The 24,722-nt window shown below is 35.3% G+C and overlaps 1 protein-coding gene across 2 annotated transcripts; it reads right to left on the minus strand.

Moving 5' to 3' along the window:
• Positions 1 to 2,866: 2,866 nt before the first annotated feature.
• Positions 2,867 to 24,668, minus strand: NBN (nibrin). Of its 2 annotated transcripts, none has more exons than XM_053956770.1 (16): positions 24,538 to 24,668; positions 22,961 to 23,094; positions 21,218 to 21,363; positions 19,773 to 19,932; positions 19,266 to 19,369; positions 14,997 to 15,114; positions 14,521 to 14,711; positions 13,332 to 13,432; positions 11,721 to 11,853; positions 11,014 to 11,277; positions 10,306 to 10,738; positions 8,218 to 8,289; positions 6,863 to 7,018; positions 5,727 to 5,840; positions 4,687 to 4,736; positions 2,867 to 3,060 (listed from the first exon to the last, which is right to left on the minus strand). In XM_053956770.1, the coding sequence occupies exons 1-16, from the start codon at positions 24,566 to 24,568 to the stop codon at positions 3,030 to 3,032; spliced, it is 2,238 nt and encodes a 745-aa protein (XP_053812745.1). In that variant the 5' UTR covers positions 24,569 to 24,668; the 3' UTR covers positions 2,867 to 3,029. The 2 variants fall into 2 exon arrangements, with proteins under 2 accessions (XP_053812745.1, XP_053812738.1); XM_053956763.1 differs by having other exon boundaries at positions 10,270 to 10,738.
• Positions 24,669 to 24,722: the final 54 nt, after the last annotated feature.

The following is a 24,722-nucleotide window of genomic DNA, read 5'->3' on the forward strand; positions in this document are numbered from 1 at the left end:
GCTTTAAACTGTTTTCATCAGCTAAGCTGCTGAATGCAAGACTGTATGTTAAGAGCCTTGCTAATAAAAAGTATATTTAGTTTATATATTGTGTGCATCTCCTTCCTGTAAGCAGTGTGAACAAAGGTAATAAATGTTAGGAAAAAAGCATCCCAAACAAACCCTCAAACTCCATTACACACAAAAAATGTAAGAAAGATCTGAAGTTTCTGCTTAGATGTATTTTTAAGGTGAAGAGCACAACTTTGTCAAAAAGGTGGGTATACCTGCAGACCATGAGTGTAGCAGATAAAAGAAACCTTAGGTATCTTCTCTGATTTACTGAACTTTTTTTAACCTTCTAAAAAAAAGCAGCACGAAACAAGCTCTCCCAGAAATTGAATGGTTGAAACCAGAGAGCACAAGCTGCACAGTGAAAATAGAGCACACAGCAAAATTTCTGAACTGCAGAATCTGCAAGTTGATTGCCCTTGCCTGTGCTCACAACCTTTGCCTTACTTGTAAGGCAACCTCAACCCCTCAACCCATGAGCTGTCCATCCTTCTCTTTTCTGATTCCATGATTCTCCCATCCTGCTGGGGAGTGTGAGAGTGGCTGCATGGGGCTTAGCTGCCTCAGGGGTTAGCCTACAACAGTATGTTCTACACCATAAAGGAAATACCAGGTGAAGTTAATGCACTAGTTCCAGGGATAAGGCAGATATTGATGTAATTTATTGGAAATTTAAATTTATTGGATCATGTAATTATGTCCTTTACCATCTATCTCAGAAACTTCAGTAACAGAAGGCCAAACCATTAAGCCAACAAGCATATTTCCTCTAATGTATTGAGGTCAAAATCATAACAAAAAATAAGTTAAAATGGAAGGAAGACATCAGAATAATGAATAGGAATTGTTACATGAATTTGGTGTCACAATTAAAACCATGGTTAAGGGGTTTGTACATCTATGCTTTTTAATGCAAGCCTAACTTCATATTGAAATAGCAGAAGCTCAGGTGCACTAATGTGCAGGCTTTTCATCAACTAGACAGCAGCTGAAACTGGATTACAAACCAAAATATATCACCTGTAGCACCTACTAGGCACCCTCAAGTTGGAATCCTAGAATATTCTGAGCTGAAAGGGACCCACACCTCTTAAATACTAAATTAAAAAAAAAAAAAAGTATCAAAGCTGGTTAATTCAGCTGTCTGGGATACTGGATTTGAAAAGCCCTAAATCATAAAAAATGAACAAAAGAGTCCTCTCAACTATGCCAACAGGGTTGTTTGAGCCCTTAGCAGATTGCAGTCTGAGCAGCAAAGGATTTAGCCTTTGTTGTAGAAGGCCCCTATACATTGCATGTCTTGTCCTTTCACCTTAAGAAATTCTCCAGCTGTTTTTTACAACTGTAAATACAACCTTTCTGAAGAATCTTGGAGAATCTTGTTCATTGATACTCTGCTATCCAAGCTATTAGCTTGAATTTAGTAACAACATTCCAAAACGTCAGCAGTCTACAAGGGCTGTTGGACCAGTAGGTCTTCAGCCAGAAAACCTGGAAATTCTCACAGTGATAGCAGAAAAAAACTCACCTGAGGATAGAACAGTCAGTATATCTCTTTCAGAAAGAATTTCAACTGCTTAAGAACTGCTTAAGTCTCTTTAAAGGTGTTTGGTGAATAAGATTTGATGTGCCCTGATGCAAACACTCTCACAGCTTTTGTGGCGCTCAGAAGTACTGGGCTGCACTTTGTGTATCACCTGGACATTGCTGACCAGCAAGAAGATGCCAAGACAGACCCAAGAAAACATTGGCTTTGGAAGGCCAAATATGCAGATGCATGTTGCAACCATGATGACTTCAGCACTTCTGCTTTCCTGACATGCACAGATCTCGCAATGTTGTTCCTCAGATCTGATGGAGACAACAGAGCGGCTTCAAATGGTGCAGCTCATGTTGATTGTATGCTCGGAGCTCTTGGCAGAGGGAGCGATTCTGTTTGTGTCAATTCAGTTACATCAACCAGATTACTTCCTCACATGAGGAAGGAGATCCTCCCTCTTGAAATAGGATGCAATAGAGCTACTGTCCATCTTAATCTGTATGTGATATCTGTCCATCTTTATCTGTATGTGAGACAGACTTCATACACCTGAGCAGGAAGTCTGGAAAGTATTTCTCACTGTACTTCCAGGGTAATCTCACTAATTGCAATCTTCAGATCATTAAGATGAGCTCTCCTAATCCACAAACAGGTAATTGTTTCATAGCTTTCACTGTCAATCAAACTATTTTGAAGACCGTATTTTTACATAGTGATTGCAAAAAGTAAAGGCATGAGAGAAAGAAATGAGTCATATAATTTAAAATTCCAAATTGTAGTTTAACAGCTCTTTGTCTGGCTTCAAAGTAGGTTTTAACATATGAACATTCAACCACACTGATTTAAAGGTGTAAATGAAAATATGTTTAAGCAAGAGAAAAATAAGCTGATTTTTTTTCAGTTCCAAGATACTCTGTACGAGTAACAATAGTATATGCTCTATAAAATGAACCACAGAGAAGTGGTTCATTATGAATCATATAATGATCATATCAACCATATCAAATACCAGTTGCATCTCAGCCTCAATAGATTTTCAATTCTTAAGATAATACCCTTGAAAGTACCTAATTAACAAAGCCTTTCTGAAAAAAGAAAAAAATAGCCTGATGCTAACTTCCTTTTTTTCCCAAAACAGTACTGATAACCACATTAGAAATAGCCTAAAATGAAATCCTAAATACCTACAGTATTTTACTGAGCATTACTCTAAAGTAAATAATGGGAAGGCCTTGAGAATGGTGCAATCTCTAAGTACCAAGCAGTGAAAGGAACTTTTCTTTTTTTTTTTTAATAAAAGCAAGACTTAGAAAATATGTCTTACAATAAGAGATATTCAAATGGTCATATATAGGAACATCATACACGCTGTAACCAGGAAACCTAAGGAACAGAAACCAGGTTTTGCCAGAGAAACACTGTAAATCCAGGTTATAAATTATCTTCTTCTTTTCACATTAGGATCATATCTGCAACAAAAAAATAAAATCTGTCACAAGTAAGTAAAACAATGATATTCAAAGTTTATATAGATATACAATGTGATGCAAACAGCTTTATTATATATTCACCAGTGTTCAGTCCTTTCCCTGACTACACTCCTATAATTAACTACAGTTACTACTATTTGAATGAAGGACGCATACGGTAGAACCTCTGTATGAACTTAAGATAACCTTTAATGAAATTTTCAGATTTCCTAACTAATTACAACCTTTAAATCTGATGCATGAACAAGCTCCTCCAAGCCTTTAATGTCCCAACACTAAGCTCTTTACTGGAAAAGGACACCACAAAAAACAAAAGAGAAGGAAAAGGGGTCCTGTATGTTTACAATGATGTACATTTGGCCACAACTCATTCAGACAAAACCTTTCTGCTGCTTCCTACTCTTACATAAAGCAGATCCTTGCCCTACCTTGCCCTTTATACAGCTTCTGATTGACTTAGAAATTTAGAGCTACTTTCTGGATATACTAGTTACCTGATTTACTGAAATATGCTTATAGTTTGACTCTACTTGACACTGCTATCCCTTGGCCTTTTCCATATTAGTGCTTCATCTCCCAAACTCCTGTCATTTCTTTACAATTCTGATGTGTTTTGTATTCATGCATGAATAACTTACAGACAGCACTGAATGATCAGGCAGTTTTACTTCCACTAATTCTGCTTTCGTTCATCAAGACTTTACGCTTAGACAGAAAAATGTGACAACTTGTGAGCAAAATTACATCACCAAGTATCTAGAAAGGTATTAGAAGTCACTGTTGTTGCTATACAACTCAGACTTCAAAAATTAAATGTATACCCTTTAAAAGAAATGCTCCATTATTAACTGTTAATGAACAGAGCAAGTTGTTAATGCAGTATGATTTTCTGAATGGCTCTAACATGTATTGGTATATTAGTATCGTGTTGGTCTGACAGTGATTCAGAAAAAAAATCCTTCTTCACCATATACATTTTTCTACCCAAATGCACAACTTTTGGTGTTAGTCAAATTCATGAGAGGTGAGAAGTCAAACACTGGTCACTTGTTTCTTCACATAAAAAACATAGAAAGCAATGAAGTTTTTGCAAAACAAAATGAGGACCCTGTATTAACTCTCAAAACAGTTACTTGATTTTATTGTTATAGCATTGTAACATGTTCATTCTAACACCTAATGTCTTCTGGACAGCAAATTCTATGGGAGAGTCTATGGATTGGATATGGATTCTATGGGCAGGTGAGGAGTGGGGAGATAAAGCAGATAGGAGTAGGAGATGATACACGATGGAAATCTCATATCAGAACAACAGCAGCTTCAACCCTCTCTGTGACTGGCTACAGAGATGCTGAAGTCACAAACATCATGTCATGTTATCTTTTCCACCTCACCTTCTCCCATTTTCTATGTTAAATGAAGCCTGAATAGAGAGTTTTTTTTCCAGAGAAATTGCTGAATCACTTTGACTATGTTCTATACATGGGAATACATTAAATTTTGTAAAGAACAGTCAAAGTAGCCTTTTCCAAAATCAAAATTTGTCCAAAAAAATGTGATGCAAAAAAATACACATTTTTCTAAGTACAAACATAGAAATCTTACCTAAAGAGATCATCGGCAAGTGATTCTTCTCTTGCATGTCGGTTCTGTTCCTAAGAAAGTTTATTTAATATTTGACTGTTAAGGATAATTCTAATGAACCCTCTAGGAAAGCAATATTCCTGCACTAAGAGTTTTCCCCAAGAAAGTAAATTCTCTCTAAGTACTCTGTTTAGTGCATATTCACATTAGACAAGTTATTTCACTACCCAAATTTGGCTACTGCTACCAACTAATGAAATTGAATAGTTTGTGAAAGGTGTCAATTTTGGTCAGAAACGTGCTTTTTTAGGTTTTAAGCACCATTAGAGAAATATAGTTTTAAAAATCTGATTATATAAGGGAAATTTTAATTACATTATCTATATTCAGGGATTAAAAAAATGAAATAAGTGTTGATGCAATTGCATCTCAATCAGGCTCTGGAAAAAATATGACTCATCAGCAAGTATTTTTAAGGAAACTATTGGAAAATGAAAGTGCTAGAGAACTGCTGTGGTAAGTGTTTTTTAGGACTTTTATACCTAAAGAGGTGCACAAAAGAAAAAATATTAAATTTATTCTTACTACATCGCTTCAATATACTCCAATAGAATCTTACTCATGCATTTTCTGTTCTATTCAAGAGTACAATATCAACGGTACTGTACAACTATTTGAACACAGTTAGCCATACAGAAATTCTTTCCAGCTCCCTGTCACATTTTCACAAGTCACAAGTTTATGTAGCGTTTATTTTACTCATCAAAAGATTGTTCTCATTTAGGTTACTGATTTTGCTTTCTATAAATATTTCTGATTGTATGAGTGTTGCATGCAAAATGAATTTAAATAACCAGAAAAAGATGAATGTTACCACTGACGTCTGACATTCAATAACTTTACTACTGTACATGCTCCCATGAGAATGTGTTGACAACTAACCAGCTGAGGTTTTATTTAAAAAATAAAATCCTGAAGTACTCCAGTAATGATCACAGGTTGGTATGATCACTTACTTTAGTCAATTTTTATTTGATCATGTTTAGAAACTAATTTCTTACCTCCATTTCTTGCCTTAACCAGTCTTCTAGCTCTGAATTCTTTTTAGCATGGTGAGCAATCAAATCTGATCCTCCAATAATGTGTGGAAGTTGTCCTGCCCCAGGGTAAGCTACCTGTTGGACAATAAATTCTTACAACAACAAGGCAAGCATAGTGCAAATAAAAGATCTATTTTAACAAATTCAGAAAGTCTATTCAGATATCACAGAAGAAAGTCAGGCAGTCTTTCTTTGATTAACATTCAAAGATCATATTTAAAAGTGACTGAAGTTATAAAAGCATTTACAGAAAGCTATTAACTCCCTCCTTTTACCAAAAGAAACAAACAAAAATACATCTGTTAAGTTAAATATAATAAATAAATTTCATAGTGCATTAAGTGGAGTTTGAAATATCAATAAACATCAGTTTATATTTTATTGCCGGACTGCATAAGCATATGTTACAAAACAGTGGAAAAGAAATTATTATCAGAAAATTAAAACATCATCTAAAAATGAGAGCATACTCCCAGGAATTTTATTATATATACTCCCAGGAATACTATTATGTGATCACATTCTATACATAGTATTTTACTGAAGTGCCTTTCTAGTAATCTCATACCGTATGATTTTACTTTTTTATTTTATTTCTAATATAAGCTGAAGTACTTTTACACTGAATACTAAGAATCATTTTGCATTTGTCTTCAGGACCCAAAGAAGCAATCATCTTACTTTTGTATGACACAGATTTAGTTCTATTTAGAAATCCAAGGTTTATTAGTTAAAATGGAAGATTCTGAATCAGCCTATGCTGTATATATAAGTCTTTGGAGAAGTGGAATTGCTAGGTTTTGGAAGTACAACCTGAAGTTATGGTAGCTATTACTTACAACTTATTCCAAGTAACAGCTTGGGATATAAGGGAGTGTAAGTATCTAAATAATCTAGCACAAGGTAAGCCTTTGTCAACCTGGTACTTCTTCAATTAACAAAATACTGTTTACAGTATAATATGGAATTTAAATTGTTTCTTTAGTTATTGTCAATTTATAAAAGATCTTTAGTAATATATTTCTACAATGTGAAGGGAACACTTCTTAATATTTTTAAATAGTGCCATCTTGTGACCATTTAAAAAACACACTAACCTTTTTGAACATTTTGAAATTTTTCTTTCCTCCATAGCTGGTATTTCCAGGGAGATGACTGTTCTGTCTTGGACGGCTGACAACTAGTGATCTAAACTCTGTCAACAGAAGCCTGCTAGGAAGATTGCTGGAGTCATCTTGCAGTTTGCTGTGGTTCTTATGTGGGAAGAAAAAGGAAGAAGCATTCAAGTATGTGAACAGACATAGAGCATATATAACAGTACAAACTGTAGAGAAATTATCAAGAGCAGAGCTAAGGAAAAGTTAGGATTACAAAACAGCGAGGGAAAGCAGCAGCAGTGCTAGAAGCTAAGATGTCTGAACTTCTGAGCATCCTTATATAGAATGAATAGAGTAAATTTGATTTGCTTGTGTTTAAATATATATTTAAATACTCCATGGCAGACAGAGTTGAACATCTTCAGCTCGATTCTAGCCTACAGATATCCACCCAACTCTAGGGCTGTAAAGTGAATTATATTAATGAATCAATTTTTTCTTGTCCATGAGAATGCTCATTTGCAAATTTGCATGCACACTTTGCTGCCTGGGGCTACATCTATGTGTATTCCAAAGGATGTCTGGGCACAGGACAAGTACACAAGTAACATTAAACTGTGTTCAAGGACAGCTCAGCCCAGATGCAGTACAGTTGTCTTATAGTAAAATATAACTGGAAGTCCTTTAATCTGAGCTGACCCTGCAGTTTGGTATACCTGCTCAGCATTCCCTCTTCTTGGGTTTTTGTATGTAGGTGAAATGGTATTATTCTGTCCCTTGTTGACTGGCTACACTCTATCTCTTCAGAATTTTTTTATTTCAGCTTCATTCAGCCTAGTCTCCTTTTCCTCTGCCTCACTGCCACTCCAAGCAATTCTCCTCTCCTTCCTTCCTTCATCTCACCTACAAAAATTAGCATGCTATCTACTGTTGATCACTGTATATGACATCTATTTTCCCAATGCTCCATCTCTTCCATTTTAGTTGCGATCTTACAGCAGACAAGATTACATCCCTGGCAGGTCTTTAAGTAGTAATCTAAGAAAATCATCAGTACAAGTATTAACCACATCAAAGAGTTAGTACAGTTGCATGTAGTTTCAGTCACCTTCAAGTAGCCACTCAAATGCCATTACAGAAACACACAGATGAACTACTTTTTTTTCCACAGTCTACAAGCTGGACTGCACTATTCAAATTTATATATGATTATGTTAAGTAGTACAATCTTCCAAACCTCCTTTACCCTGAAATAGGATCCCAAAATACTATGTTATTAAGAGCAAAATTTTGATGTGTTTTTGTAGTGCTTCTTAAAGTTTGCTGTTCAAACATACAATTAGCTGGCTCCTTACCAAGACTGGAGACTCTTCCTTGATATTACTTTCCATTTCTGAAGTTAGAACTGATCCAAGTTCCTCTTCTTTCTATTCGATTAAAAATTATTTTAAATATAAAACTGAAATGAAATGGAAATTTAATTACATAGAATTGTTTTCTGCTTTTTATGGTAGAATAAACATATTCAAATAAATATAAATTTTTAGACAGGAAAAAAATCTGCCCTATACTTTAAATTTTTTATGATTTTATGCACACTGTAACAATCGTTGGAGATTTTCTCTATTTAAAAATCACTACTATTTGTTCACTTGGGATTTTTTTCTTTCTTCCTTATACACTAGGAAGTTTTGTCCATCTGTACGATCTTCAAAGTTCTAGCAGGTTCTGGAAAACTGTAAAAGCTTTTGAATATAAAAAGTAACATTTTCAATTTGATATTTGAAGTGTAAATGTGTGTAAAAAGGACATTTCATTATCAGGACAAGAAAGTGTTCTGCAGGTTGATTTAAACTATTAAACTATAGTTTAAAACTAGATTTGCATTACATCATTTATTTTCAATGACTGATAAAATACCAAATCAGCTTTATGCACCCTGTAGGTTTTGAGTCAATTATTCACATTCTTTGTCTTGCCAGATACACAAGGTGCATCTATACTTAGAGAAAATAGTTATCAAATTTGCCTGGGGAGCTTTATCATTAAATCCCCTTCCTAGTCCACTGGAAATGTATTTTGCATTAATAAAGTAGGTAATTATTAAACTATGAAAATACTTCTTTTCAGCAGAAATCTTTAAGTGCATATCTGCTAAAGTACCAGTTTAGTTGCATGTAAGGTTTTTTTTCTCCTTCAGAATCCTGACAAGAAGTTAGACTAGAAAGAGTTTCCAAGCACCAAACAACAAAATTCAATAGACTATTCTAAGCACCAATTTTAGTCCATCAGTGCTCAGACCTAATAAAAAGTACCGACTGTCTGATAGTATAAAAAGGAAGAAACAAAATCCTCTAAATTATAGGACTTGTCTTTTAAAGTTTGCCTGTTAGTAACACACACAAAAAAAGAGCATTATAATGAAGTTCACACTTTGCCAGAAGCACGTTCCAGTAAAGCATCAACAAGGTGTCAAGCTGGTCTGACCTAAAGATGCATAAATTACTAATTCTTGTGTGGTCCAAGGAATCTTACAAATTCCAGTTAATCATGCATTCAAACTTTTAAACACTTAAACACTGCCTACACTGTAAATGGACTGGATAGTAAGTGTTAAAATATATATTCTAAATAAACAAAAAAACCCCTTTTGCTCTTATTCCTATTGCATTGTTAATACTCTAGACTTCTCAACATTGTTTTCATTTACAAACCTGCTTTTTTTCAACAAAGTGACCACTGTTAACTCAAGGTGTATTGTTTTCTTCATACCTCTTAGAAAATTCCCTTAAGTGTCAAAATCAAAAACAGAAAAATAATCATAAAAACACAAGCTGTCTTTTGGTTTTGCTGTTGTTTTGTTGGTTTTGGTTTAAAATTTCTCATACAGGAATTTTAATAATCTTTTCATACAACATCAAAAGACTCGAAAGATGTTGGACACTACTGTGGTATTCAACAGAAGAGGTCAACTAGAAGTTTCTTTAGAAAATTAATTAGAAAAAGATAATTGAGTACTATCTTAGTATAAATAACAATATTATAATTAACACAGCAACAGGCAGTATGAGAAACTTTTCTTGGACCAGGAATATATTCTCCTATTCTATTTACAGTATATAAAGTAAAAAAAAAGAGGAAAAGTTCAGAATACGAGCAGCTTTCAACAAACAAATTAAAAAATGCCCAGAAGAATGAAAAAACTTTTAGGTAGATGTAAAACTACAATGTTCACGTGCAAAAGAATAATCATTTTGAACTAAAAATTGATGTATGAGATTTAAGCAAACATTTTACAAAGCCACTTCCTGTATGCAGGCAACCTTCTCCTTAAAGGAGTTAATTGCATCCTTCTAACAAGGTTGCAAATTTCAAGATTAGGCATCTGAGAAGAATATAAAACTTACCACTACTTTATTCTCCTCTTGATGATTTACACTTACTTCTGGAAACCTGCTTCCTTTGGCTTCCAAACATTGTTTTTTTCGTTTACTGCTTTGAGCTTCCTGGTCATGATCTGCCATTTGATCTTCCCAGTCTATGTCTTCACTTCCAAACACAATTTCTAGAGCTTCTGTATCTTTAGATAAATCATCTAATTCCTTTCTCTTTTTTGGTGCATGATTTTCACTAGAAGTGGTTTCAGTGTCTGTTCTATCACTTGTTAGTTTGACACTTTCCCTCATAGGCTTTATACCCATGTCTTCTGCAAAATTTGGGTTTGAGTCAAGGATGTTATTTTTCTTTTGATGCTGTTTTGCTTCACTGCTGCAGATCAATGAAGTTGTAGATTCAGTGCACTTGGGAAGAGGCGATGACCTTTCCTCCAATTTTGCTAGTTTGGGTACAGATGTTTCATCTTCTTCAGCTCTTTCCCTTAGCCAGAAATAAATTACAAAAGAAAGAAATTACAAAAGCCTTTTTGAGTATGATTAGCTGTACCCACAACATAACAGCTTCTAGGGTTTTAGGGACTGCATTGTGAAATTTAAAGTACCCTTGAGGAAAAACTTTCCATTCTAGGAATTTGATCTAAAAATTACCTTTTTAAGTATGTGTCAAATTAAAAGTACATTGCTTGAGTTAAAATTTTCCAGAAACATCACAAACATACCAATAAGGGAAGTAATGTCAAGAACATTTCAACATACCTTTTTCTAGAAACCTGGAAGTAATTTGTAATTGAGTTTGACTGGTGACGTGAAGTACTCTCACGAGGTTTGCCAGCTTCTGAAATTTTAGATGGTGAGACAGGCTGACTTCTTTGACTGAACCCAGAAGTTCTGTTCCCTCTAGGTATTGATGTTCCTGCATTTACACTGCCACTTGTGCCACTGCTTTTCTTTTTGGCAGCTGTATCCTGGAAAGCCGTTTTCCTTTGCTGATGCACCTGGGAAGTATTCTCTAACTCCATACTAGATTAGAGAGGAAAGAAATACTAAATGACACACAGGAGGTTACCAGAGATACACTGAATCAGAGATACACTTTTTAAAAAAGCTATAGCTGTACTTTGAATAAACTTATAAACAATGTGCTAAAAACAAACTGTAAAATCTGCTATGATCGATACATTTTTATAATAGTGAAATGGCTCAAAAATTTTTAACAGTTCAAACAGTCAAGACAGATACGCAGTATCTACATGTACACTTCAAAGTCATCTAAATCCTATGGGATGCTTTCTGTAATCTAGTACCCAAAACCAGAAATTATTTCACTGCAGACAATTGACAGCAATTTAGTAAATGGCATTTCTAACCTGTATATCTTTCCCCATGGCAATAATACAGTTCCTCTGCCACAAAGTCTGCTTAATTTGCAAGTATTAGCTTAGAAATTGCTGTGAATACTTTACCATGTCTGCTCTTCTGTATCAGCTATGTATAAGGTGCTGCTATCTGCAGCAGTTGGCATTATGGTTTCATCCACAGCCAGACTCTGGGAAATGGCTTGGCCTACAACAGCTGATGCAGAACTTTCAGGTACAGCTGCAAGGCCAAAACAAGAGAAGAATTAGAAGGTTAACATCAAATCTGTGTTTCTTTGCATGTGCTATTGCACATTACTACCTGATCACGTGAGATCTTTGTAAAATGATCTTAAAGCAGTTTTCCTTAAAAAAAGCAGATTTATTAATTAAAAAAAAAAAAAACTGACAGAAATAGTTCTAAAGGACCATATTCTGGAATTCAGATTTAGTTAAATATTCTACTGATTAAATAATGAAATTCTGCTTAAATAACAATGAAGCATAGTAAGAAAACATATGCCAGTATGTACATAATGTACTTTAAAAATCATGTGGTGTATATTTTATGCAAAAAATAAAATATATATTACACAATATATAGATCATGCAAAACTGTCAGAGCACAAAATTTCTTATATTTACTCCTTTATGATGATCCCTTATGTGATTATTGTATCTGGGATACAAGTTTTTTCAATTTTAAACACTGCTTCCTTTAAACTCTGATATAAAGTCTGTTTACACAATTTCAGACAACTTAACTTTTAAACAGTTGAACCATTCAGACTGGAAACAAGAATCAGCATCTCTATCAGTATTGCATAAGTCTTTACTCAAAATACATTTTCAAGTAAGTAATGTTCCTGCATGTAAAGACAAACTTAGGGGGTTTGTTCTTTGATTTTTTTTAAATAATGGTAGGATTTTCTACCTGAAACAATATTTTGTAGAACAAACCAGAATATCTATAAAACATAATTCTCAAATTTTCATAGCAACAAAATATAGAATAATATGAAGAGGCATGAAAAGAGACAAATAAAATCTCTTTCTGTCTCTCAAAGACTTTGTTATTACCACATTAGCAAATACAAGCTTCAAGTCAAGACTTGGAACTTCCACTCCCAAGTTGCTACTTCAGCAAATGTAGTGATCATGTCTCATTGTCTTAACTTATGGAAAGATTATTTTTAGTTTTGAACTGTGCAGGAGGTATCTGTATTTTCCTAAAGCAAATTCTGTTTAGAGCAAAGGACAAAAAAAGAAAAAATTGTAAGTCTTAACAAATTATTTCCGTTCTTATTCTCTCGATTTCTGACATTCATCTTTTACTTCCTGATTACCCCAGTCTTTTAGGAAAAGACAGAATAGCATGGAATTCAAGCTACCACATACATATGAATTCAGTGGTCACTAAACATATCAACTTCTGATGTTTTTAAAGTACCTTTCCTTTCAATGTCACTGTTCTATGTGTCTGCCTTTTAGGCTAGTTTTAGATCCACTTTTGTATTTACATCTAAGACTCATAATTTTCATTGCAATTTACTGCAAGACCATTAAAAACCAATTACCCCTTTGGAGCTATATACATTTTTCATAGAATGTCACTCTTTTTACTGTTCTTTTAAAACAGAACAAATTGAACATCATAATTGATGCTCCTACACAGAAAGAAATACTGCCTCTTTGAGGCGGTTAACTTCTTCCAATTACCTTTGAAAGCATGCTGCTTTTGAGGGTTGCAGTATTTTTCTGTAGACATGAAGATAACTGCCAATCCAATTTCTGCCTCTGGAATAGCCCTAAGATTCTTGCTGTTAATATACAAATAAAAAAAAAAAAAAAAAAAAAAAAAAAAAAAAAAAGCTTTTCAGTACAGATTCAAAGACAACTAGGCAAATGACCACAGGTATGGCAAAGTACAAAATGTTCTATTCCTCCTCCAAAAAAAAAAAATCAGCCTCCAAAAAACACTACTGTTTTTCTCAATATAGTAGTCAGCACAATTACCCTTCATTATAGCCATGTCCTATATGTATGAACTCCCATGTTTTCTGCCGCTGTAGCCACTGTGTAGCTTCAGTAATCTGGCCCATATATCTCTCCTTTCCTGATTTTTGGGCATTTAACCACTTATGCCTTACCCCTGATTCAAAAATGTGTGAAAAGAGACTTGGAAGATCTGACCATTTCTTAAAAGTCAGGAACCCTTCCCCCCCGCAGTCTTCTGTACTACAGTCATGAGGAGACATTGAGTACTGTCTTCTCTACCTAGCAGGAAACTAGGTTTATGTGTTAGGATTGAGATTTTGTTTCATTGCTTTAATAAAATGGCATAATGATAATCCTAACATTTATAATATATGCAGTCTGCCCTCTCAAACGAAACTACCACCAAAACAAAAAGTAATTTTCATTAAACAGAAGCTGTTCTTCAAAAACAATGTATACAAATAATTATACAACAGTGAACCACATGACCTCAAGGTGCCATCTCATCTCCTTTTGATGAAATACATATAATCAATGAAATATAATAAATTATCTATTTTGAATTCTTAGACTATATTAATTTTAACTTCTTTTAAATAGTAGAAGAGAAAGTACTTGCTGGCTGTAATTTTAAAGCAGCTTCATTACAATGAATTTTTGTAGAACTGAGTTCTACCAAAAAATAATAAAAAGACAAGAAAACAGAATTCCATCAAATCCTCACAGAACTGCCAAGTTCTTTCTTTACTGCTTCCAGAAGTTTTAGTTACTCCGCTAAATACTTAGAACAATGTAAAAATGCCCTCTTTATAAGCAGCCTCCTGCTTAAATATGTATGTAAACACCATGACAAAGTCTCTGTACAGGTTCTGAAATTACCCTACTGCTGTACAAGAGAACAATGCTGCACCTTTCCAAGACAGTCAGAATGGAATCAGTCCAGTTTGTCATAGAGTCAGATCCTGAGATCTGAGAGTTTGCCAAACCCACATCAACTACACAAACTTCAGGAGAAAGTAGTAAAGGCATTTCTTTTCTTCCTTCTGTCATCAGCTTTACTTCCCCTCCGCCAAGAACAACTGCTGGACCCAGCTTCTTGTGCTATAAAGAGAATGCAAAAAAAAAAAAAAAAATCTTAGAATGCAAGTCAGTTCAGAGGTATGAGAATACAGAAGTATCAGTGTAGTACTTCTCACTGATGCACTGCTGCAGATGTAATATGTTCTGTTCCTCCTCTACATTTTATCTTGCTTAGGTCACTGTACTGTAGGATAAATACACAGAAATCCTTCTTTCCTGATGAACCCAGAATGAGTGTGATTTCAGAGTGAACAAATCTGTACTTAGCTACTCCTGCAATATTTCTGCAATGCAAAGCCTGATTACCTGCTTAGCAGTTAGAAATACAAAAGTTTTTCCTCTGAATATTTTTTTCCTTTCACGATGCTCAGATAAATCCAAGTTTTCACTGTCAATGGAAGGCTCATCAACTGGAGGATAAAAGCTGCAAGAACAGAAAATGAAAGTTACAAAATTCAGATTGCTTAATCAGTACTGACTCACAGTCCTTTCTGTTTAAGAGTAAAGTTCTGAAGTTAAAATCCTTCATTTCTCTGTTAAAACTACTTACATAAATAATTTTCAAGAGATTGTTAAGAAGAAACACAGCCCCCAATTTCTCAACATCAAAGATAAGACCAAGACTTTCTACTTCAGTAACTAAGAAAAAACACTTTAAGGAATGCATTCACCCAAAGTGCTGTACACACATCCACGTTCTTAGTAACAATACTGACAAATGAGACTGCAACTTCATTCTGCACTTACTCTAGATAATAATAAAACTCCACACAAAATTAATCATCTTGCTTCCTCTATCCTTCACGTGTGGACAGTCACCCCTCATTCTCTTTACTGTGTCAAATTGTGTACCACCACACTCAAGAACAGCCTATAATATGACAGCAGACAAGTACACTTTTCTTGCTGGTGGGATAGAGAACTGAAGGGATTCACTCTGCAGATTATTATTTCGTCCAATATAGGGAAGGTGAGCAAGAGTTTAGCTGGGAAACATATTAGGCAAAAATAAAATTCTACCCTGAAGCCCTAAATTTTGTCACCGCCTGTGACCTCAGCTCCAGTTAATGATGGCCTGCCCAGAGCACAAAAAACCTCTGGAGTTGGGACATGCATCTAACTAATAATTTCAGGATACTTACAAGATCTTTGAGCCACATATTCACTGCTACAGCAGTTCTGACAGAGCAAGGTGAAGGCATATATCAGAAAGAATGGAAACTACAGGTCAATTTTAACCAAACTGTACCACATGTCTACCCAAATAGCTGTTTATGTACATAGTTAGGCTGAACACAGAACTATTTATTCTGACAGCTGATTATATATCCTTTCCATACTACTATGCAGGAAAAAAAAAAAAAAGAAACACACAAAAAAAAATTCAGTTCAACAGCAAAGATTGGCAGATTCTAAGAAGAAATATATGAAATGCTGAAATATTGATGTTTTGGAAAAAAAATTGACCATATGTAAACAGAAAAACATCCCTCAAACACAAAAAGTAAACATATATTTAAAGCTGAACACAAAAGTAAGCACATAAATTTTTTACTTCATCCAAATATGCAATTCAATAATGATAGGCTAAAATGTGTTATGAATAGGCTATATAGTTACAGGTGCCTTTAAATAATCTTCATTCTTATGCATTCTTCACAATCTATTCTTCAAACTTTATATACCCAATTAAAATTAAGCAACCTAAATCCACCACATTTTGAAAGGTGGGTATTCGATCTATTTCAGCAGCCTGTTCAAATCTGTTTACAAAAATATTGTTGCATTGAAACTTAATAGGTATGATAAAGCCTACTAATTTCAAGTAGAAGAAGGGCAATTCAGATTGTAGTTATTATGCCAGAAGATTTCTGATAGAGGATTCCATAGAGACAGTTATTAACCTAAGATAAATACAAGGGACAAAGTCATCTTAAAAGATGAAAGGACAAGTTAAAATGGAAAAAAACAACAGTTTTCACTGCTTTGAAACTGGACTATAGTTTCTCTATAAATATATTTTAAAATCTCAATTTTTTAACTTCAGCATACAACTTTAACTGATTATGGTCTCCAAGAAAAACAACCTTTGATTTTCTTTATAAACTCTTACCCAATGCTGATCTAAGCTCAACAGGCAACAGTCTTTTGCAGTTAGGATTCTGAAGTGCTCCTCATATTTGGCCTTATAAGCTTTTAATAGTAACACCATTACCTAGAAAAGATCCTCTACAACCTTGAATCTCTCAATAAACAGATTTTGATTCTTGGTGAGTTTCTGTTAAAAACTCTGTTACTTTTCTTCTTTTTCAAAGCCCTGCACTATTGACACTGGCCTGCAGTAATAAAACACATTATTTCACACAGGACTGCGCTCATGCAGCCACTTGTGAAATCTTCAGTTATTGTTCTTCCTTGCACAAGTTGTCAGAGAGTACCTTTCTGAGGACTGGGGTAACACCATAAAACATCTCAAGAAATCCCACATTCATATAGGAACTGCAGGTTTGCCATTAAATGAAGTCTTACTGCAATCAAAAAAGATGCTTTAATTATTTTTTTCTTTTTAAGATAATGTTTCCCAAGACTCTTTGGGAGGAACTGGCTCTACAATAATAGTAAAGACTTAATTAACAGTGTCACCCAGTATTGCCATCTCAATATACTTCTATTTCACACCCAAACCACTATTGCCTCAAGCTGTCTGGTGTCCTGTGGCTATACCAGCTCAGGTCAGCTCTAGCTACAATGCACAATATAGAGACTCCCAGTCAAAGTTAGAAGTATTTTTGGAAATTTAATGAAAATAGTTGCTAAGTGAATTTTCAGCACCTTCCCATGAGCTACATTTCAAAAATACGACCTATTTAAAACACAGCAATTATTTTAAACATAAATCTATGTATTAAATCAGCTGTTTTATGTAGCTTGATGCAGAACTCTCTTTGAAAGCTACATAATGTATATTGCTAGAGTCACTATTTTAGCCAGTTCAGATTCTCTCAGCATCTTAAAAGTTAGCAAAAATATTTCAGAAAGTAAACATATCCATCTCTTTCTTTTTCAGGGAGTGCTTAAAAGCCAATTATACTGTCACTTCTGTATTAAATGGACACACATCCTGGTTGCAAGACAAAGGCACTGTTTACTTGTTCCTGTAACAGACAGGAAAAGCAGCATTACTACCAGGTATCATTCGACCAAACAAATTTCAAGTTGTACAACCAATCACTAGCTTTTGATGGCTTGTATGACCTGTATTACAAAAGAAAAAAAAAATCTCACAGGAAAGTATTTCAGACTAAATAGTTTGTTTAGTTTTCTTACATCCTCAGAAAACAATGCAGAAGTCTAAGTAGAAAGAAAAGTAAAAAGTAGAAGGAAAATTCATTCAGATTCTCTCTTTCTTCTGAAACTGAAGAACAAATGAGTTTTAAGCCACTCACAGATGACTGATTTGACATATTACATAAAAACTGCTAATGTAAAGCAGCTTCTAGAAACTAATTTCCTACCAATTGCTCCAGATTGGTTTCTGTATTTTTGTAACAAGGTAGTGTCATGTTCTGTGAAACATATTTTACCACATATCAAGCACAGCTTATTGTGAATCCTCTTGTTTTGTTTCTATTTCCATGAGTACACCAGAAGCTTGTTTAGTGTCAGCCTCAGTCTTCAAACTATTCCATCAATGGCTACTATCACACCTACTAAAGAAAATAAATTGCCATTTCCTAACATATATGTGTATTTATGACCATATGAATGTATATACATAGTGGGAATTTCTTACCTGTAAAAAACATGTGTTCATACAATAAAAAAACAACAACCACAACCCTCAAACAAAACACAAATGTCTCCCTTTTTAAGGTAAAATGAGTAGCAATAACGGCTCAGATGAAATTGTCACATACAATATTGTGACTATTTTACATTTTCTCACATCAAGAAAATAACCAGAAGAGCTATTCTGCAGTATTTATTGATTCCAAATTAAGAATTTGCTTTCGCAGTTAATTTAACCATGAAAACAATTAACATTTTATTCTCATTCAGTGAAAGTCAGTGCATGTTAGTCTCACTTCATCTCTCAATAGATAATTGAAAACCTCTTCTATTTCAGAGAATTCAATGGTCAGGCTAACTCTGTTCTGACCAAAGACTACAGTAAACTCAGTAACTAACAGCACATTGGGAAAATACGTCTACATAATGAAATAAACTTGATACAATTTCTTTTATAAAAGTGTAATTTCTTTATTTTTATGTATCAATTCCCATAAGTGTTTGAAGCAACATATAGATTCCAACAAAACAAAGTCCTTTTCAGAGACAGTAACATCTCTAAGCATAAAGCCAACTCCAGAGCTCATTTTATAACTCTAGAGATGAGAACAGTAAAATTGCTGGAATATTAAAATGTTAATCATATTAAGCATTCCTCTGCAAATAAAATTACTATGAATTGTGTATTATGTTAAAAATTATCAGATAAATGTGTAGTTATCTGATAATCTAACTCCCACAAATTTCATTCTGCAACACAGTAAACACGATGATCTGGCAACTTACCTTTCATGATTTGGCAACTGTTGCCTGGACTGAATAGCTCTGATTAATTCAGGAAAAAACTCTGGTTTTATAATTGGTCGAGCACAAATCAAAGCACATATAGTCTGAAAAACCAGAAAATGCAAATTTACTGCATAGAAAAAGTTCAAATAGAATACGGTTCAACTGACATTAGCTTTTTAAGATTTAAGATGTGGAAAACATCAAGCAAATAAAGCAATACTGATTTGTGCTTCTAGGATTAGAACAGCTTAGCTTTTAATTGGTGTCTTGATTGAAGTTATGAAAATGTTGAAGGCAACTGATGAAAATCACTAAGTCTTCAAAACTGGCTTTTTTTGTTTTCTTTCCCTTCAACCTCCTGTTGACATACACATCTTCTAAACTCAGAAAAAGAAGAGTTGACTACAGTTTTGTAGAGAAAAATCTTGAACAGGTCTAGAATTTAATTACCAGTGGTAGGAAAACTGCAAAGCAATGCTATCAACAGGCAAAAGCTCAACATACCTTAACAGTAACTTTCACTGATACCATTACAAGGTGGGTACATTCTTTTGTCCACTCATTCACTACAAGGCCTCCAAGCTGCTGGATGGCTTGATTTAAAGCATTTTTCTGAGCTACATCTAAACATGAGGAGCAAACAACCAAAGGTTCATATTCCACTCTGCAAAGAACAAATAAAAGAGAATTGCTTAAATTAATTCAGCCAATCATTATGATGAACAGGGCTGACTTAACTATGACATTTTGTATCTCATGGAAATCTGAAGGAAAAAAAAAAAGATACATACTCTAATCTAGATCAAAGTAAAATCTTCCTTCTTTAAAAATTCCTGAAGAAACAAAACACTAATTTTTATTTAGAAAAATTAATGACAATTTGACCTGATGTCTGAAATATTTCTATGGACTTGTGGCTCTTTTACAGATATCACATAGAATTAGTGCCTCAAGAATAATGCAAGGTCTGGGAATATCAAAAGAAATTTGAGTGTGTGCCTCCAAAAGCAAAAGCATGCTCAACAGGACAGGTCACCAACAGATCAATACTTAAAAACATGAGTGTCATAAAATGCAATTTCAATTAACAGTTTCCTAACATATCCATTATCCTTGACCATAAGCCTTTATATATAATTTAGATCTTCCATATCAAATTCCATATCAAAAATTATTTCATTTTTAGATTATTTAAATTTCTTTCTACTTTGTAGACTTTCTAGTACAATAGCCATGACGTATCCAGTCTCATGGTATGATTCCTGTATCAAGTTGCAGGTATGTTTACATAAAATATTGAAAAATAATTTATTGTACTAACTGGAGGAGAATGCCAAGTTTTTTCTAACAATAAACAATACCAGCAGCATTGATAAACTGAATAAAATTTTAAGGCACAAAGCCACTTTCTGGTTACTTTAACATTGATTTTAATGGTCATTAGACTTTTTCTATTTATCTGCTACTTCATTTCTAGAAGTGCTTCCTGTAAATAAACAGATAGCACTGACTACCATGTTAAATTTGGAAAAAAAACTCAAGTTGGGTTCACATCCTCCTGCAACATCAGTTCTTTTCTCATTACATTATGAACAGCTAACAAGGGCTCCAACAAACTCTAAACATTTCTCCCTTCTTCTTATTTGGTGTAGGATTTTGTTCTTTGCCTAAGAGAGCCTGAAAATACTCACTGTACATGACAGGTTATTTTTTAAAATGCCAATGTTTTCTTATGTACAATTTTAATCTCCTAGTGTCAAAATAAATTATGTAAAAATATTATGGAACACTATTTCAGAAGAAGGTGTGGAACAAAGGCAAAATACTACTTACCTCCTTTGCTTTCTAAAAATTAATCATTGCTTTATCATTTGCAAAGTTGCATGATGCCTAAAATACTCTTCTAAAAATTTTTTTTTTACTTGGTATTTTATAATCAAAACACTTACCTAAACTTGCTCTCAAAGACTCCAAAGTTGATTCTGTCACCAGACTGCAAAGACACTGAAGTACCATTGAGGTTTGATCCATTAACAAAAGTACCATACTTGGATGTATCTTTTACTGTTAATATAGGTACTGAGAGAGACTGACTCTGAAAATAAACATAAATAAGTCATAATAGTTTATCAGAATGAGACAGCTTTATCAGAAACAAGTTATTATCATTATGAATCAAAGCAATGGATAAATAAGAAGCAGCTCAAAAATATCATCTTAAATAAAGACTTTGGACAATAAGGCTTGCTATATGTAATTATTTATCTTCTGTTTTTTGCTGTAGAGGAATGAGAGAAAATATACATGTTTTTAGCTTTAGAACTTTAGTGCTTCTTACGCTTAGTCTTTTTGGAGATAGCACTTTGTCTTTCTGGAGACTGCATGGCAGTCATTCATTGCCCCAAAGCCTGAGCTAGTGCAATTTAGCAAGGCTCTGAGATTTATTATGTTTTTACCTACCACTCAGTTCTATCCTGGGCATTGGGCTGAATAGCAAGTAAAAGCCTAAGGTCACCTGAGGGCACTTTCTTATGCTTCCTTCCATGAGGAATGCTAGAGAAACCAGCATCTCTTGAGAAGAGGTTAGATACTGATGGATTTCCAAAGTGGCTCACAACCCAATGACAACACTGACAGCTTGTTTCTATGAAATTCTGCCATGCAGTTATATGCTACTACACAGAATAGGTAAGGTGTGAAGGGACCACTGGAGGTGATCTAATCCAACCTGCCTGTTGAAGCAGGTTTCCTTATAGAACACTGCTCGGGATTGTCTCCAGGCTCCTTTGGAGTATCCAGAAATAGAGACAGACTCCATAACCTCTCTGAGCACTCTGTTCCAGTGCTGAGTCAGTCTTGCAGTAAAGTTCTTTCTCATGTTCAGGTGGAATTTTCTGTGTTCCAGTTTCTGTCATTGTCTTTTGTCCTACTGTTTGTCCCCACCAAGAAGAGCCTGGCTCCACCCTCTTGACACCCTACCAGCTACTGATAGACATGGATGAGGTCCCTTCTCAGTTGTCTCTTCTCAAGGCTGAACAGGCCCAGATCCCTCAGCCATTCCTCACAACTGAGGTGCTCCTGTCCCCTCATTATCTTCATAGCCCTCCACTGGATTCACTCACTATTTGCAGTATTAAAGGGACAAATATATTTTACATGTTTTCTTTTAAACACTACATAAGGTTACATAAATTAAATTTCTGCTGACTGGCTTCAAAACATCCATAAATGTCACAACACTTACTGACAGTAAATTGCTGATTGCTAAATTTCCTTGGTACATTTTTATTTTCCGTGCCCTAAGCAAATACAGAATTAATGATGTGAAATGAAACAGAAACTAAGTCTGCAGTAAAACAAGTGAAGCACTTCCCAGAAACTAAAATTTGTCTGTGTAATTAAACTTAATTGCATCATTTTCCTATGATTACTTTAATACAAATTCCTAGTGAATCTTCACTCTTGGATAAAAGGAAGCTTGGATTACTAAAATTATGCCACTAAATTCATCAACGAAAGCAAACAAACCTAAGGGGGAAAAATAAATTTCAAGATAAAAAAAAAAGACAGGTGATCAAGGGTTCTACTCCAAGCATAAAACTGGTGAGAGCAAAATGAGAGTATGCATGGTCACGGCAGCCTGAATTATCTCCACAGTGCATTGATAATGCAGTAAAATGGTGGCTACTTACAGGGCTTGTTTCAGGCCGACTTACGGTCAGAACTGCATGACTTCGACTGATAGACTGATCATCCTGAATTAAAATTGTGCAGTTTCTGCGTCCAACAATATATTCTACACCGCTTAAAAGCCGATATGGCTCCCCTGGAAATAAACAAGAGACAGAAAAATACCAATTTAGGAAAAAACCCCACCAAAATACCTGAAGTACATGGGAGAGACACTGAGAAGTTTGTAGTACCTCTAAATCTCAGCTTTGCCATGCATCATTTATGGCCAGAGCATGGTGCCAATAATGCCAAGGTTGTGGGGTTTATCCCCATGTGTACCATTCACTTAAGAACGGGGCTCAATGATCCTTCCAACTTAAAATATTCTGTGACTCTGAATTCTGTGATTCTACTTAAAATTATCCATTTAGCTAATAGACAAAACATCTTTCTTTCTTTCTTTCTTGCTTCCTTGCTCTGTCCATTATAAAAGGATACACTTTACAATAAACAAAGCAGTTTCAGAAGTGGTAGCACACCTTTGTAAGGATACATAATTTTTTGAGCATATATTATTTATTCACATAACTGTATAAGATGTTCAGTGGGAAATGTCCTCCTAATGAATGTAAGGAGATCTTCCTGTAAATCAAATTGATACTTTGTAAGTTCAGTCTCTGACCAATGCTTATGCTTTAGCTTATGCTTTGTATCTGCCACCTGGCAGTGAATGGCTTGACTCTCTCCCAAAGGTGTGCTACCACTGGTCAACAGAAACAAAAATGTTTCTTGATGAATATGAGTATATACAGATAAATTCCAGTTATCAACCCTGGCAAATAACTTTCCAAATATGAACTGTGCAGAAATGATCATTCTGAACAGAATGAAGAGTGTTTTGATTCACTCAAGAGCTCTCCAGGTAGTAAGAGGTAAGTCAGTTCATTTCAACATGATTAGGTGCTGTATCCACCAGGAAATAAATCGAACATCCAAAATCTCCTCACAGTGAAACAGGAAATAGAGCAGATGCAGTTGTGTTAAGTCTGTTCCTTATAAGCACAGGAAGAAATATATGTATTATATGATACCTATTATTAAAGCTCCTATGGACAAGAAAAGAAAGAAAAGCATAGAGGCGATTTAGTTTCAAAACTCTTCATGCCAAAATCGTCACGAAGTTCAACACATGGTCCTTGAAACATCAACACAATAGTCACACATGGTTTCTGGGGTTGCTGCCTCAGAGTTCAACTCTCCAGGTATTTCAAAGCAGGACTCTGTAACCTGCAGCACCCTAAGACATCCCACACAGGTTCGAAAAGAAGCCCTGCTAGGCTTAACAGGCGCTGTGGTCGGCAGTGCTCCAGTGAAATACGGAGGGTTCGCCATGGACGAACGCCCCGAGAGACCAGGACTTAGATCACCATCGGCCCGAGGCAGCACGGACACCCAAGCCCGGCCGGAGCCGGCCCTGTGGAAGCTAGCACGGCGGCACGCCCGGGGACCGGCGCAGGCGACGGTCGGGGCGGGGAGGGGGCCCGCGGTGCCCGGGCCCAGCCCGCCGGAGCGGCGGAGCGGTCTGGCCTTCCCTCACCTTTTCCCGAGGCGGGCACCAGCTTCCACATCCTGGAGCTCCGCCCGGCAGCCCCCGGCGACCCAGACAAGGCCGGGCCGGGAAGAGAAAATCTCGGGATCTGCCGCGGCCGCCGCGATCCCGCGCGCCGGGCCGGGGTAAGGGGAGAGACGCGACAGAGGGCGCCGCCTACTGGCCTCGCGCTA

Source organism: Vidua chalybeata, chromosome 1, assembly GCF_026979565.1.
Source record: "Vidua chalybeata isolate OUT-0048 chromosome 1, bVidCha1 merged haplotype, whole genome shotgun sequence".
Taxonomy (NCBI): domain Eukaryota; kingdom Metazoa; phylum Chordata; class Aves; order Passeriformes; family Viduidae; genus Vidua; species Vidua chalybeata.

Bases quoted from the DNA above. Each gene is read 5' to 3' on its own strand.
- NBN (XM_053956763.1), bottom strand. From the start codon at position 24,568: ATGTGGAAGCTGGTGCCCGCCTCGGGAAAAG. The intron at 13,433-14,520 runs GTGCAGCATTGT...GTATATTAACAG, and splicing joins ATTCTGACTGTCTTGGAAAG to CAAGAATCTTAGGGCTATTC. The intron at 5,841-6,862 runs GTTAGTGTGTTT...ATTGTCCAACAG, and splicing joins ATTTCAAAATGTTCAAAAAG to GTAGCTTACCCTGGGGCAGG.